Source organism: Siphateles boraxobius, unplaced genomic scaffold, assembly GCF_051911475.1.
Source record: "Siphateles boraxobius isolate OS27281-9 unplaced genomic scaffold, OSU_SipBor_1 30, whole genome shotgun sequence".
NCBI classification, from domain to species: Eukaryota; Metazoa; Chordata; class Actinopteri; order Cypriniformes; family Leuciscidae; genus Siphateles; species Siphateles boraxobius.
Window position 1 is genome coordinate 10,247,147 of NW_027508920.1, and position 14,708 is coordinate 10,261,854.

Sequence of the window (14,708 nt, forward strand, 5' to 3'; positions counted from 1 at the left end):
GCATTTATTTTTTAAAAGCATATCATTTTCATATAAAATGTATTTTTCAAAACTCATTGTCACGCCCGGCTTTGCCGTGCTGGGTGTGCTCACTCCACTATGGACAGAATATGTTTGGGCCATTTCTCTCCCTACAGTCTGAAGGGGGAGCTGTTTGTTTCCGGTCCATCTGACAGCGGCTGATTGGCAGGACTGTTTAAAAACATCTCCTGCCGGTTGGTTGGTCTGCTCGCTGCTCGTTGCTTTCTGCTCTGTGCTGCGCAGGTCGGCATTGCTTGGGCCTCCAGGCTGGCGACAGCATCATCTTACTCCCTTTTGCTTTGTTTGGATTACACATAGTCTACACTTTACTGATCTGCATTACATTTTTAATTAGCTTTCATTTGTCTCTCATTTACTGACTAGATGCACTTATTGATTATCGTATAACTTAATTTTTAATAAATTATGTTTGATTTAACTTAACTAACGGTGTGGTCTCCCCTATGTCATTGCTACTGTGAGCCAGGTAGTCGCGACACCATCCATCAATTCCTCAAACCGCTTTATCCTCTACAGGGTCACAGGTCCCTGTAGGTCCCTGTTTTTTTTTATTATACATAAATAAATATGACAAATGATGAAAATGATGACTAAAACAATGATGAAACAAATTTAGAAAATGATCAAACCAGGATCAACCGATGCAGTGGGGGTGTTTTTGTCTTGGTGGTTTGTATTGGTGGTTTCAGTGTCTTGTATGAATCAGTTTTAAACAAATAATTGGTTGGGTGAATGACTCAATGAATGGCTCAATGACTCACTCTTAAAGACATGTCTAAATATGACTACTTCACTACCTTATTCGGAAAGGCATGGATAAGGAATAACACATTCTACCTCATAATAGGAAAAAATATTCGGTAGACTGTTTGCTGGATAAAAGGTGCTCCAGGGGATATCACATCACTACAAAATAATGAGTGTGTAAAGTGAGTGAGTGTAAACTTTATGAATGAAATTAATAGAGTTCCAATGCTAATAGCCGAAAATCAAATCGCCATGTTTCTGTTGTATGTCTCTCAGAAATCAGAGCTTTGACAAGAGTGCCAAATATAAACTAAAATACTACATCATACACATGTTCTACTATTTGAAATTTCTATTTAAATGTTTTATACCTTGTACGATATGATACACAAATGAGTGTTGACTTCATGAATGAATTAAGGACAGCGTGATCACAAATCATATATAGCCGTATTGCCACTTTACATCTCTCAGAAATCAGAGCTTTGACAAGAGTGATATCAACTAAGATACTACATCATACATATTTTCAACTACTTGGTATGTTTATTTAAATTTTTAAACCTTGTACAATATGATATGTTGTACTCTGTCTCACTCTCTCGGAGATGGCACAGCATGCATTCTTTATAACTTATAACTTTATTACTTATTTATAACTAACCACTGAATATTTTATATAAACTTTCATGTTCTCTAATCAGCTGTTTTATATGGTGTCCTCTTATTTGAGGTTTTGGTTGTCTTGACAAGATTCTTTGGAGAGAGAAAAAAATCCCCTTTTTTAACATTTAGTATTATTGTTTTAATATTTCAATACATTTTATAATTATAATAAAAAATACCAATACCCAGACCTAGTTACGAGACTGTTCTGTAAATAAATGCATTTCAACTTAAGAAAATTTAAATAAAAACTTCATAAGAGTAAAGACAAAGCAGACAAGAGAATGGACTGTGAGGAGAAAGCAAACAACCCACAGTCAGCATGAGCAAAAGTGTGACATCGAGGTGTGTGATATTCTCATATTATTGATATTCGTGATATTCTAGTGGAACCGTGTTCTTTCCACACAGACACAAACACAAGTGTATCTGGGATTCCCAACTGTTAAATATGTTTCCCTATAATTGGCTTTGATGTGCATGCTGTGTACAGGCCCATGTATGAATGAACCTGTGAAGACTACAAACCAACCAGAAAATGCTTCAACTCTCTGAAGAGAATCATCAATGTCATTATGCCTCTATCATGTTTAGATAATTATGTCCTAAAAAAACATTTTAGCATGTTTTTTAATTAATATGTGACTGTTCAGATTTATAAATATAAACCAAAAATGAAATGAATTGTCAGTTTTGCATATTATACTCATACAATACTATCTAAAAAGGAAATAAAAATTGTAACAATTGCATTTGTTACATCTTAATTGTATAACTGAGGAATGCCAGAAAGCACTTACGCTCAGCAGTGATCAGTGGAGGGTAAAACAGGAAGTAGCCGACAAGCTCAGCGGTCAGGTGGCTGAGGAGGTTACTGGCTGTTGTGCCATTGAGAGAGACACTGCCATTATGTACCACATATATCAGAGATACAGCAGGAGTACCCAAAGACTGAGATGTGCTCAAGATCTGTGAGGAAAGAGAAGAGAGAAACTAAAAAAAAATGACAGAAAATGAAATGCATTATAAACTTTTTTCCCCCAAAAAATGTGAATGCATAGAATCCAACAAACGTCATTTGACATGCAAAAGTTATAGTTTTAGAGGTTACTAAAGAAGTTAAAGTAGTTAAGGCCTTCACACCTGTACAGTGAGGCCGCTATGAGAGTTCATCACTATGGCCTCGGCTTCAGCAAAAGCATTCTCCAGTCTCTGCTCCATCATCTGATTAAATCTGCAGGACCTGAGGTCATATCCTGGCCCTACAAACCTCAGAACTACACACAAACATAAATACATGCACAGAGAAGACACCATATGAAAAGAAGTTGCTGAAACATGCAGAATACACTAGGACTGCAACTAACGATTATTTTAATAATTGATTAATCTGTCGATTATTTTTCTGATTAATCGATAAAAAAAAAAATTCCAACAATTTATTCAAAATCAGAACTGACAGTGCAAATTCACAGTGCAAAAAATCCAGTGCAAAAACATGGACTAACACAAAAAACATAAACATGTATGCTTTACATCTGCCAAATATATAGGCTTTTTATAAATACAAATAATGATGTATATTTTTGTTTAAAGGGACCTGAGCTGTCAGAACAATAAATAATTTATAAAAAATTAAAGAAAAATACAAATCAAAAAACTTAACAGGCTTTGTTTAAACGTCAGAACTTGTTCTCTACACTTCACTCGCACACACTCACAAACTCTCACACTCACAGATGCACACACTCACAAACTTGTTTTGTTTTGTTTTTTGTCAAAGATGTTATAATCCTTAACGAAATGTTTGACATTATTTGACAAACAAATGCACACAAAAGACAAGTCTGGCGCTGTCACGGTTTTGATATGTTCAGTTTAGTCCTGTGATATTGTTTCCCCCTGTCTTTGTGATTTTGGTTTAGTCCTGTTAGTGTTTCCCTGTCTGTTTAATAAGAAATTCCCATCAAACTTTATAAAATATAAAGTGCTAAGTGCCATTAAGGTGCCTCACAGCTGCCGGAACGAAATATATGTGTATCCTCTTTTTTCTGCAGCTAGGAACTCGATAACGCCGCTCAGAGGGCAAAAGCTCAAACTCTGTTCTAAGGGGATGATCCTGTGAATGAGCTTATAGCTCTAACTTTCCTCTGGACCTGTTTTATGTATAACTCCCCTGGTTGAGCCTGACTTCTCCTGGAAATCTTGCTCGCCACTTTGACCAGACTACCAAGTCTGTCTTTATTTGTCAGGGAGAAGCTTCCAAACCAAGCAGATATGCAGAAAGATAAAACCAATTCAATGAAAGCACGATAAAACAGAATCATCATGTCTGAAGAAACATTAAAAGTATTAATTTTCCTAAGGAAGTACATTCTTTGTTGGAACTTCTTTGAGACAGCGTCAACCAACGGTTCAAAACACAGTTTGTTGTCTAAAATGACTCCAAGATATTTGTATATCTCCAGGGACCTATTGGACTTATCACCTGTGTCTTGCTAATTATCCCCTTAGCCCCAGTTCATTTAAGCCCTGTGTTTTCCCTCAGTGTTTGTTGGTCGTCGTCGATGTGTGGATGTGTGTTTTGAAGTCCTGGAGTTCCCCTTCAGGGACTACCGCTGCGTGTAATCGCAGTGGGAACGCCCTCCAGCGTAACGCGTCTGAAGCATGAATGAAATCAGTCAATGGAGAGATGGAGCGTCATAGCGAGTGACGTCATCGACCAGGAAGCTATAAATATCCCCTGAGCACACAATACGCCAGCTTTTTGTTACTTCAGCAAGCTCTGTGTGTGTCTGAAATCTAGCGATTGTGTTTGTCTGTTTAGACAGGAGTTTCTCACTATATATATATATATATATATATATATATATATATATATATAAAAAAACAATATGAGTGTCAAAGTGACGAGCAAGCAATATAGAAAGTGTGTTTCCCCCTGTACACGATACATCACGGTTGGGGGTACACATCAGCTGTGTGTTGCTTGTTTGGGATTGCAGCATGCCCAGTCGGCTCTCGAGGGGGTCGATTGTGAGCATTGCGAGCGTTTTCCCTTGAGAACTCTGCGCTCGCGGCGATCGCTCTTCGAGGAGAGTGGTTTGATGCGAGCTCCCCGAGGCTCGGGTCCCGCTTCTGTTGAGGCAGAGCGGCGGCGCTTGTCTTGGGGCTCGCAGATGGATCTCACTGGCGACGTTGAGACGGGCTCCGCCCTATCTCAGCTATCTCCAGCGAGATCTAGTGCCTCTCACCCGGCTCTGGAAGCACACGCTGCGGCGGTTACTTCTGCCCGGGTCGAGGCACATGATGTCGAACTTAGATTATCCAGTTCTGAGGAGCTCGATGTCGGAAGTTTTGCATCAGAAGAAACTGACTCGTCACTCCAGCATACTGCTGAAGAGGGGCTGATAGATGTGTTATCTCGGGCTGTTGAAAAGCTCAGGATCGAGTGGCCAACTGATAGGCAGGAGTCTAGAAATAAAAGCAAATTAGATGATAGACTTCTGTCTGCACGTCCTCAGCCTTCTTGCCGGTGCTTACCATTCTTCCCAGATCTTCACTCTGAGGTTTCAAAGACCTGGGTTAGACCTGTTTCAAATAGAATTTATACTAACCAGTCTAATGCTTATGGAAACATTTTTGGTGCAAAAGCTTCAGGGTACGTGACCATGCCGAAGGCAGAAGAGACGCTCGCTAGCTATCTCTCTCCTGCTTCGTCATCTTCACTTAAAGCACCGGCTCTGCCCTCTAAGCCACTAAAAAATACTTCTGTGTTAGTGGGGAAGATTTACTCGGCGGCAGGTCAGGTGGCTGCATGTCTACACACTATGGCCATTAAGCAGGCTTATCAGGCTGACCTGCTTAAAGATGCTTGTGAGGGGGGTGAAATTTCTGTGGTTATGATTAATGAGCTCAGGCAGACTGCTGATCTCACTCTCCAGGCCACAAAGGAGACCGCTAAATCTATCGGCCGGTCTATGGCAGCCATGGTGACCACAGAGAGAAACTTGTGGTTGAGTCAGACCTCTATGAAGGAGAAAGATAAGACTCTCCTTTTAAATGCTCCAGTTTCGCCTGCGGGCCTCTTCGGTGACGCTCTTCACTCTGTCACGGAGAGGTTCCAGGAAGAGAAGAAACAGGCGGCTGCTTTTTAGAAATTTATGCCCTTTAAAGTGCGTGTCGCTGGGGCTGCTGAGCGAGGGCAGTCCCAGCCGGCGAGTACTTCAAAAAGAGCGTAGCAGAAATGGAGTGTCGCGTCTCGTGCCCCCCCGCAGAGAAACTGGAGGGACGAGGCGGGGCGCTCTCCGGCGCGACCTTCTCGGGGTAGGGCTGATCTGAGGAGAGTCATTATCGCAAAGAAGGCCGCGTCGAAAAAATCCTGACGTGCTGAACGTCAGGACTCTGAGGGTGTTCCCCATCGTGGAAGACTTGAGTTCACTGCACAAAAACACGGTGCCCTGTCTTTCCCGATGCCCTCAGGGGTCTGCTCTACTAACCCTGCCTATACAGGGCGTAGAGAGACTCGGTGAGCGATTTCCCGAGGGACGCTCGCCCCCTCCCAGGAGGGTTGTGGAGTGCCCAGACCAGCTGTTCCCTGCCAGTACGTTACAGGGCGCTGTGTATGTCACTCGGGATGTTCATCCAGAGGGCCAGCCTCGAGAGGCTGGTTCCCTTAGTTGAGTTCCCAGCGAAAGGAGCTATAGAGCGCGTTTCTCCACCCAGCAGGGAGTTAGGATACTACAGCCGTTTTTTTTCCGAAAAAAGATGGAGGGCTGCGTCCCTTTTCTAGATCTGCATCTCTCAAATACAAGAAGATCGTGTCAAATCAGATCCGAGGACTGGTTCGTCACGATAGATCTAAAGGACGCTTACTTCCACTTATCTATCCTCCCTCAACACAGGAAGTTCCTGAGGTTCGCTTTCGGGGGCGAAGCTTACCAATATCGGGTTCTTCCGTTCGGCCTAGCACTGTCACCCCGCACGTTCACGGAGTGTATGGATGCGGCTATAGCCCCGCTGAGGCTGCAGGGCATCCGTATTCTGAACTATATAGACGATTGGTTAATTCTAGCTCAATCAGAACAACAGGCGTTCGGCATCGAGATGTCGTTCTTGCTCACATCAAGAGGTTGGGGTTGAGGCGCAACGCCAAGAAGAGTGTTCTTTCTCCATTACAGAGAACCACTTTTCTCGGTGCAGTGTGGGATTCGACGACGAAGCAGGTACAGTTGTCACCTGCTCGTGTTGCTTCGATTCTCTCCGCAGTAGATCAGGTCAAGCTAGGCCAGTCATCCACTGTAAAACAGTTCCAGAGACTGTTAGGTCTCATGGCAGCTGCGTCCAACGTGATACCTTTTGGCCTCCTGCACATGAGACCGTTACAGTGATGGCTCAGAACCAGGGGATTCTCCCCCGAGGGGAAATCCGCTTCGCATGATCATGAGTTTGCGACGGTGTCATCGCGCCCTGGTTATGTGGAAAGATCCTCGGTTTCTGTCCCAAGGCCCTGTGTTGGGAGCTCCTTGTCGTCACGTTATGCTAACGATAGATGCCTCTCTCACGGGGTGGGGGCGATCATGAGTGGTCGCCCAGCTCAGGGTCTGTGGGAGGACCATCACCGTCTATGGCACATAAATTGTCTAGAGATGTTGGCAGTGTTTCAGGCACTGAAACATTTCCTCCCAGACCTAAGGGGCCACCATGTTCTTGTCCGGTCAGACAACATATCGGTAGTCTCTTATATCAACCATCAGGGGGGTCTGCGTTCTCGCCCACTTTACAAACTGGCACGTCAGATCCTTCTATGGTCCCAGGGGAAAATTCTTTCTCTGAGAGCTATTTATCTCCCGGGGTATTTAAATCAGGGGGCAGACATCCTGTCGAGGCAGGGGCCGAGGCCCGGGGAATGGAGTCTTCACCCCGAGGTGGTGGAGCTCCTATGGGTGCATTTCGGTCGTGCCGAGGTAGACCTTTTTGCTTCCCGAGAGACATCACACTGTCCACTGTGGTTCTCTCTCAGCCTGCCAGCCCCACTGGGGTGGACGCGATGGTACATCTGTGGCCGAGGTCACGTTTGTACGCTTTTCCCCCGATCGCTCTGCTCCCGGGGGTTCTGGAGAGGGTTCGCCGGGACGGGCTCAGTCTTCTGCTAATAGCCCCGTTCTGGCCGGCCCGAGTATGGTTTGCGGACCTAGTGTCTCTCCTCGACGGCTCTCCCCTGGAGATACCGATCAGGAGAGATCTACTCTCTCAGGCGAGTGGGTCGATCCTTCACCCCCGCCCAGAACTATGGAGGCTGGGGGCTTGGCCTCTGAGGGGGCCCAGCTCATAGATTCTGGTCTCTCGACTAAGGTCGTTGAGACCATCCTCCAATCCAGAGCTCCCGCCACGAGGAAGTTATATGCCACGAGGTGGGAACTTTTCACCTCTTGGTGTGGAGAGCGCCAGCAGGACCCAGTTAACTGCCCGGTTGGTACAGTGCTGGATTTCCTGCAGGACCGTCTCTCCACAGGGTTATCCCACTCCACACTGAAGGTGTACGTGGCGGCCTTAGCTGCTTACCACGGCCCTTCAAGCGGAGGTTCTCTCGGGAGACACCCACTTATATCTCGCTTCCTTCGTTGCCATACTCCCGGCATCCCTTTGGGTCGCTTGCTTCAGTAACTTTAAGCTGGCGTATTGTGTGCTCAGGGGATATTTATAGCTTCCTGGTCGATGACGTCACTCGCTATGACGCTCCATCTCTCCATTGACTGATTTCATTCATGCTTCAGACGCGTTACGCTGGAGGGCGTTCCCACTGCGATTACACGCAGCGTCCGTCCCTTCGGGGAACTAGGGTTACATACGTAACCCGGGACGTTTTCTTTCCTTTGTTCCTGTATGTTTATAGAAGTGAAGTTTGTAAATAAAGTACAAATATCGCAGATCCCGTGTCCTCATCTTCAGCAGCCTACAGCAACCTGACAGAACGACCAACCCTACAAAAAGAAGAAAGGAAACTGAAAATGAGCGGGATAAGAAGAAACAAGAAGAAAAAGGTGAGACCGATGGAAACACCTATCCTCTTCCAAAGTGAGCGCTCACTTGAAGAGTATGCAGGACTTTACTTAGGCCTTTATGATGACGTGACTCTAGATGAATAGGAACTTAAACAAAGTTTTTGGGGTGGACTGAAGGATCCTCTTGCCCAGATACTTCTAGTAAGAGATCTTGATCTGACCTTCCTGGAGTTCGTGGATCACACGCTGTGGGCGTGTGGATCCAGCTACGTGGTGGAAGATCTCCCACTCCAGTCCGTTCCAAGTCCAGTAAGTCCAGAGCCTGAGCCCATCGCATGCCCACCAGAGCCTGAGCCCATCGCCTGCCCACCAGAGCCTGAACCCATCGCCTGTCCACCAGAGACTGAGCATGTGTTGTCCGCCCTACCAGAGACTGTTCATGCTGCACTTGAGTCTGCTCTGGAAGACATAGCGCTCATTGTAATGTCCATGGCTGTTTTGTGTCTGTGGGCAGCACACATCAACTACAGCCCATGAACCCAGCCCAGAGCTTCCTTCACCGCTGGTCCCGTCTAGCCCAGAGCTTCCTCCGCTGCTGGTCCCGTCCAGGCCAGAGCTTCCTTCGCCGCTGGTCCGGCCCAGCCTAGATCTTCACGTCATGCCTGCAAAGCCAGTCTTCGAGGCAGAGCCCGCTGATCCTGCGCCCAGAGCCCGCTGATCCTGCGCCAGAGCCCGCTTATCCTGCGCCAGAGCCGGCTGATCCTGCGCCAGAGCCCGTTCAGCTGGTCTCGTCCACGTCTGCTGATCCAGAGACGGTTCACGTCGCGACCACCGCCGAGCCGGTGTCTGTTCCCATTCCTGAGCCGGTGCCTGTTCCCGTTCCTAGGCTAGTGTCTGTTCCTGAGCACCAAGAACCAATCTTTGTACCTGTCAAATTTCCCATTAAAATTTTGGGGGGGGGGGGGGGGGGGGGGGGGGGGCGCAGTACGCAATATAAGGGGACCATGGAGGTCGTAGCGACAGGTTCCTCACCGCCATGGCCACCCGAAGGGTCCACTCCGCCCTGGATGCCCGAGGGTCCGACAGCTCCGCCCTGAATGCCTGAGGGTCCGACAGCTCCACGCTGGACGCCCGAGGGTCCGACAGCTCCGCCCTGGACGCCAGAGGGTCCGACAGCTCCGCCCTGGACGCCCGAGGGTCCGACAGCTCCACCCTTGACGCCCGAGGGTCCGACAGCTCCGCCCTGGACGCCCGAGGGTCCAACAGCTCCGCCCTGGACACACCCGGTGCTTGTTCTGCTCTGGTCCCCCGAGCTGCCAGCTCAGCCCTGGAGGCTTCCTGCCCTGTGCAACCACGCCCTTGTCAGCCTCCAGGGCGCCCACCCTCCCCTGAGGATGTTATATGGCGCGAGAACGCGCCTTTGGGGGGGGGGGGGGGATATGTAGTTTGATAATGTTCAGTTTAGTCCTGTGATCTTGTTTCCCTCTGTCTTTGTGATGTTGGTTTAGTCCTGTTAGTTTTTCCCTTTCTGTTTAATTAGAAATTCCCATCACCTGTCTTGTTAATTATCCCGTTAGCCCCAGTTCATTTAAGCCCTGTGTTTTCCCTCAGTGTTTGTTGGTCGTCGTCGATGTATGGTTGTGTGTTTTGAAGTCCTGGAGTTTCCTTTTCTTTGTTCCTGTATGTTTATAGAAGTGAATTTTGAAAATAAAGTACAAATATCGCAGATCCCGTGTCCTCGTCTTCAGCAGCCTACAGCAACCTGACACGCGCATGGATAATAGGTAATATGAATAGCATAATAATAATTATAACAGAAGATAATATCTCTAGTCTATCCTAATATTAATTATAAATACAATGTATATAAAATATAAATACAATATAAAAAACAAATACAATGGATTGACCACCTCCTATGGTGTGTAAGGTATTTTGCAGCTCATCCTTTCCGAGCATATAGTGAAGTTTCTCTGAGTCATTTAGAGTAAAGATTGAAAAATTCAGTGCTGCAAATTGTGGAAAAAATATTCCCCTTGTAGTGGTACTTGGGACAGACAAGAAATTGTTTTCATCTTCTGTCTATCTGATTCAAATCACAGTCTGCTAATTCAGGGTTAAGAATTTAATTTTTATTTTATTTTTTATATTGTTGTCCATTTATTGAACTTCCATGCCTCTTATATAGTAATTATATATTACTAAGTAGTATGTAGCAATTTACTAATGCTCAGACACACTCGGTCTCTCACGCGGGATCTCGGACACGCTCGCGGAGTTCGCTTCGCTTTTGTCCAGTCCGGCGCCTCATAGATCTGCTTCCCACTCAACTCAACTTTTTTTTATTCACACTCAAACATCCATGCGAATTATTGACTGGCATAATAATCGTGCGTACAACGAATCGATAATGAAATTCGTTGCCAACTCTTTTAATAATCGAATTTTATCGATTTGTTGTTGCAGCCCTAGAACATACTCGGTACATCAGGCTACCATTTGTCAGGATACAGGCACAGAGACAGAGTTAAGTGAATTCAAACGTGAGTTTATTTACAGTGAATCAAGTGCAAAGGTGAGTAAGCAAAGTTCAGGTGAAGATTCGGTGATGATCACTACGTGTAGGGCAGATTCCAGGTGAGCAGATCCTCCTTATGTCAGTTGAATTCAAGCAATGACAGTTCATTAATACTTGTCTTTTTCTCTTTCAGATGCAACCACGGGCAAGTAGAACTCAGCGGGAATACCGGACACTCAGATGAATACCAGATCTCGGGAAACATGGAATCAGAAAGGACTTCTGGAGACAGCGGGACAAGGACACAGAGGATAGTGTTTCACAGGTGAGCATACGTTACTTGGTGGTTTCTGGATGACTCAGAGACTTCGGGAGGCAATGGGTTATGGTCTATTCCTGTTGGAGGCTTGACAAAGACTGAAGTGAGTGTTTTATTGAGCTGGGTGATGGTAACTGATGGTCCACAGGGGTGTGTGCTTAATACTCCGGGGAGAGTGATCTCTGAGTGGTGGATGGAAATAAGTCTGATTGATTCCTTACATTACCCCCCCCCCCCTCCAGCGTCCGCGCCAGCGGACCCAGGACCCCGACGTCGTGGGGGTCTACCTCGAGGTCGTGGAGCAGGTCTTTCAGGATGTTGTTCATGGAAGTCAATGAGTAGCATGGGATCGAGGATGTCCTTACGAGGTACCCAACACCTCTCCTCTGGTCCATAATTCTCCCAGTCTACCAGGTATTCGAGTTGACCACTCCGACGTCGGGAGTCCAAGATCCCTCTTACAGCAAAGATGGATTCAGCTTCAATGGGGAGTACTGGGGGATTATATTCTTGAGCCAGATCTGTAGAGGGAGAAGGGACAGGTGAATGATGGGGTTTCAGAAGGGAGACATGAAATGAGGGTTGGATGCGATACTGGGCCGGCAGACGGAGCTGGTAGGTAACTCGGTTAATTTTTTTTACTGTGGGAAATGGATCAATATATCTTGGACTTAGCTTGCGACAAGGTAGTCTCAGACGGATGTCTCTGGTCGAAAGCCAAACCAGCTGCCCAGGTTGGTATTGGGGGGCATTGCGACGATGAGCGTCTGCAAAGTGACCTGGCGGTTCAGAGCTTGTTGGAGATGATGATGAGCTTGATTCCATACCCTCTCACTGTCCTGGAACCAGGAGTTGACTGCAGGGACTTCTGATGGTTCCCCGGACCATGGGAATAATGGTGGTTGGTAACCCAGAACACATTGGAACGGTGTTAGATTTGTGGAGGTTTGTCGAAGCGAGTTTTGAGCACACTCTGCTCATACAAGATATCGGCTCCAGAAATGTTGATTAGCATGGCAGAAGTTACGGAGGAAACGGCTGACATCCTGGATCTTACGTTCCGCCTGACCATTCGCCTGTGGGTGATACCCTGAAGTTAGACTTACGGTTACATTCATTAGTGCAAAGAAGGCTCGCCACACCTTGGAGATAAATTGTGGTCCCCTGTCTGATAAAATGTCCTCCGGGATGCCGAAATTCCGGAAGACATGCTCCATTAACAACTCTGCGGTTATGAATGCTGTGGGTAAGATTTTCAGGGGAATCAATTTGCAAGCTTTAGAAAAGCGATCAATGGCTACCAGGATACAGGTATTCTCCTCTGAGGGCGGAAGGTCAGTTACAAAGTCAACCCCAATGTGTGACCAGGGTCGTTGCAGAACAGGTAAAGGCATGAGCTTTCCAGTGGGTAAGTGACGGGGGTTCTTGTTCATGGCACAAAGAATACATGCTAATTTTTTGAGATAGGAATTTTGGGTTCCCTTTCAGTCGATAACGTCGGACGTAGTCGACGCGACTGAAATGGGATCACGCTAGGGAGCCTATCATCTTCGAGTACTATTGAACGAGCCAATGTAATTGGCGTGCGTGATTCGCATCACACACTCCGCCCCCGCGGCGCGGGTATAAATACGGAAGTGGATGCACGCACTAGTTGCCTTTCGCTTCGGAGCCGATCGTTTGATGTCTCTGAGAGTGCTGTTGTCTACAACGAGCGAGTGTGTCGGTGTTCTTCAGGAAGACTCTCCCAGTGCTGGTGTTCTACAGCGCGAGTGCAGCGGTGATCGCGAGCTTTGAGCTCTCAACTGCTGTTTTAACAGCAACAAATTTCTAAATGTTTGTGTGTGTTGATGGCTGGTTAGAGGGCGGAAAAGTGAGTGCTTCACTGTTTCAGTTCTCTGTTCAGTGTTGCCGCGGTCATTTCCCTGTGTGCTCCGGCACTGGTGACGGTCCTATTTTCTGAAAGAGCAACACGGGTGCGTTTGCGTCTTTTTCAAGATGTCATTCCGCCCGTGCGTTTCTGGGTGCGGTCGTTCCCTGTCTCTCTCTGATGGTCACAACTGTTGTGTCACGTGTTTGGCTTACAGCACGCTGAGACAGCTTTTGTGGACAGCTCATGTTTTCACTGTGGGAACATGACTGTCGCAGTGTTGAGGGCGAGACTCGCCTTCGTTCGCGGAGAGCGAGTCCCCATTACCATGCCCCACCCTCGGGTGCTGTGTGGGATGGGTGACCGGAGGATAGTGTTGGATGTCCCGCCCGGTAACCATTCCCTGTGGGCTCCTCACTCCTCCCTTCCACTGCAACCACTGGAGCCTCCTGTGTTTTCTGCTGGTCCATCTGTAATGGGTGGGCCAGCGGTTTCACTCGGGGCTCCCCTGGGGGACAGGACGCCGATTGCAGCATCAGAGGGGTAGCTGACTTCTGGAGATGATGACTCGGCTGCATTGTCTCCCTCCGGGAGTTCAATGTTGCCCGAGCCGGATCCAGAATTATCAGCTATGCTGAAACGGGCCGCCGAGGCTGCCGGGCTCGAGTGGAACCTCCACCGTGTCCCGTTCAGTCTCGGTTGGAATCTGGAGTTTGGTATCTTGGGGCGGGCCGCGCTGGTTCTCAGCTCGCCGCCCCAGTGCCTTTCTTTCCCGAAATGCATGGAGAGCTTATCAGGTGGTGAACAGCATCTTTCTCTGCCAGAAACTGCCTGAATAGCTTTTCCCCCTCATTACCCTTGATGGAGGAACGGTGAAGGGTTGCGAGGTGTCCCTCCATTGGAGCGGTCTGTCGACACAGGTGCACCTGTGTCCGGCGGCCGCTGCCTTTTGGGGGGATCCTCGTCTCCCCCCTAAGGCCTGTGAGTTTCGTCCGTTCCGACGGGCAGAGCTTACAAAGCCTGTGGGCAAGCCCCTTCCTCTTGCGTGCCATGGTGTTGCTGCAGGCTAGGGCACCCATGGCATGCACGAGGGTAATCCAGACCGTGCGCTCATAGGTGAGCACCGCACTGCATCCGACCTCACCCTCCGGGGTACGGGTGTCGTAGCGTGCGTGATCGGTCTGGCGATGTCCACCTTGGTGGTCCAGTAGCGCCTTCGTTGGCTCAGCCTGGTTGGTATGGCGGATGCGGACAAGGTCCGGTTCCTGGTCTCCCCAATTTCCCAGGTTGGGCTGGTCGGCGACGCGGTGGAGAACTGCATCAAACAGTTCTCTGCCGCTCAAGCGCAGACGGAGGTCATCCGGCACATCCTGCCCCGGTGGCCAGCTGCTGCCTCCACCCGCCGCCGGTGGCAGCTCCTCCGCCTGCTCGTCGCCGTGGGCGTTCTCCGGCCGCCGCTCCTGCTGGCCCTCCGCAGCAGCCTCCACCCAGGCCTCAGCAGGGAGCCGGCCGCAGTAGAGACGCCCAGCCCGCTCCAGGCGC

At 48.0% G+C, this 14,708-nt stretch overlaps 1 protein-coding gene across 1 annotated transcript in view; it reads right to left on the reverse strand.

The window, feature by feature from the left end:
* Window positions 1-14,708, reverse strand: part of kiaa1549lb (KIAA1549-like b) — a 338,844-nt gene that overhangs the window by 164,846 nt on the left and 159,290 nt on the right. Inside the window, exons 6-7 of the mRNA XM_077248220.1 lie at window positions 2,599-2,732; window positions 2,256-2,424 (exon numbers count right to left, since the gene is read on the reverse strand). Coding sequence (XP_077104335.1) covers window positions 2,256-2,424; window positions 2,599-2,732 — 303 coding nt within the window. The remainder of the gene's footprint in view (window positions 1-2,255; window positions 2,425-2,598; window positions 2,733-14,708) is intronic.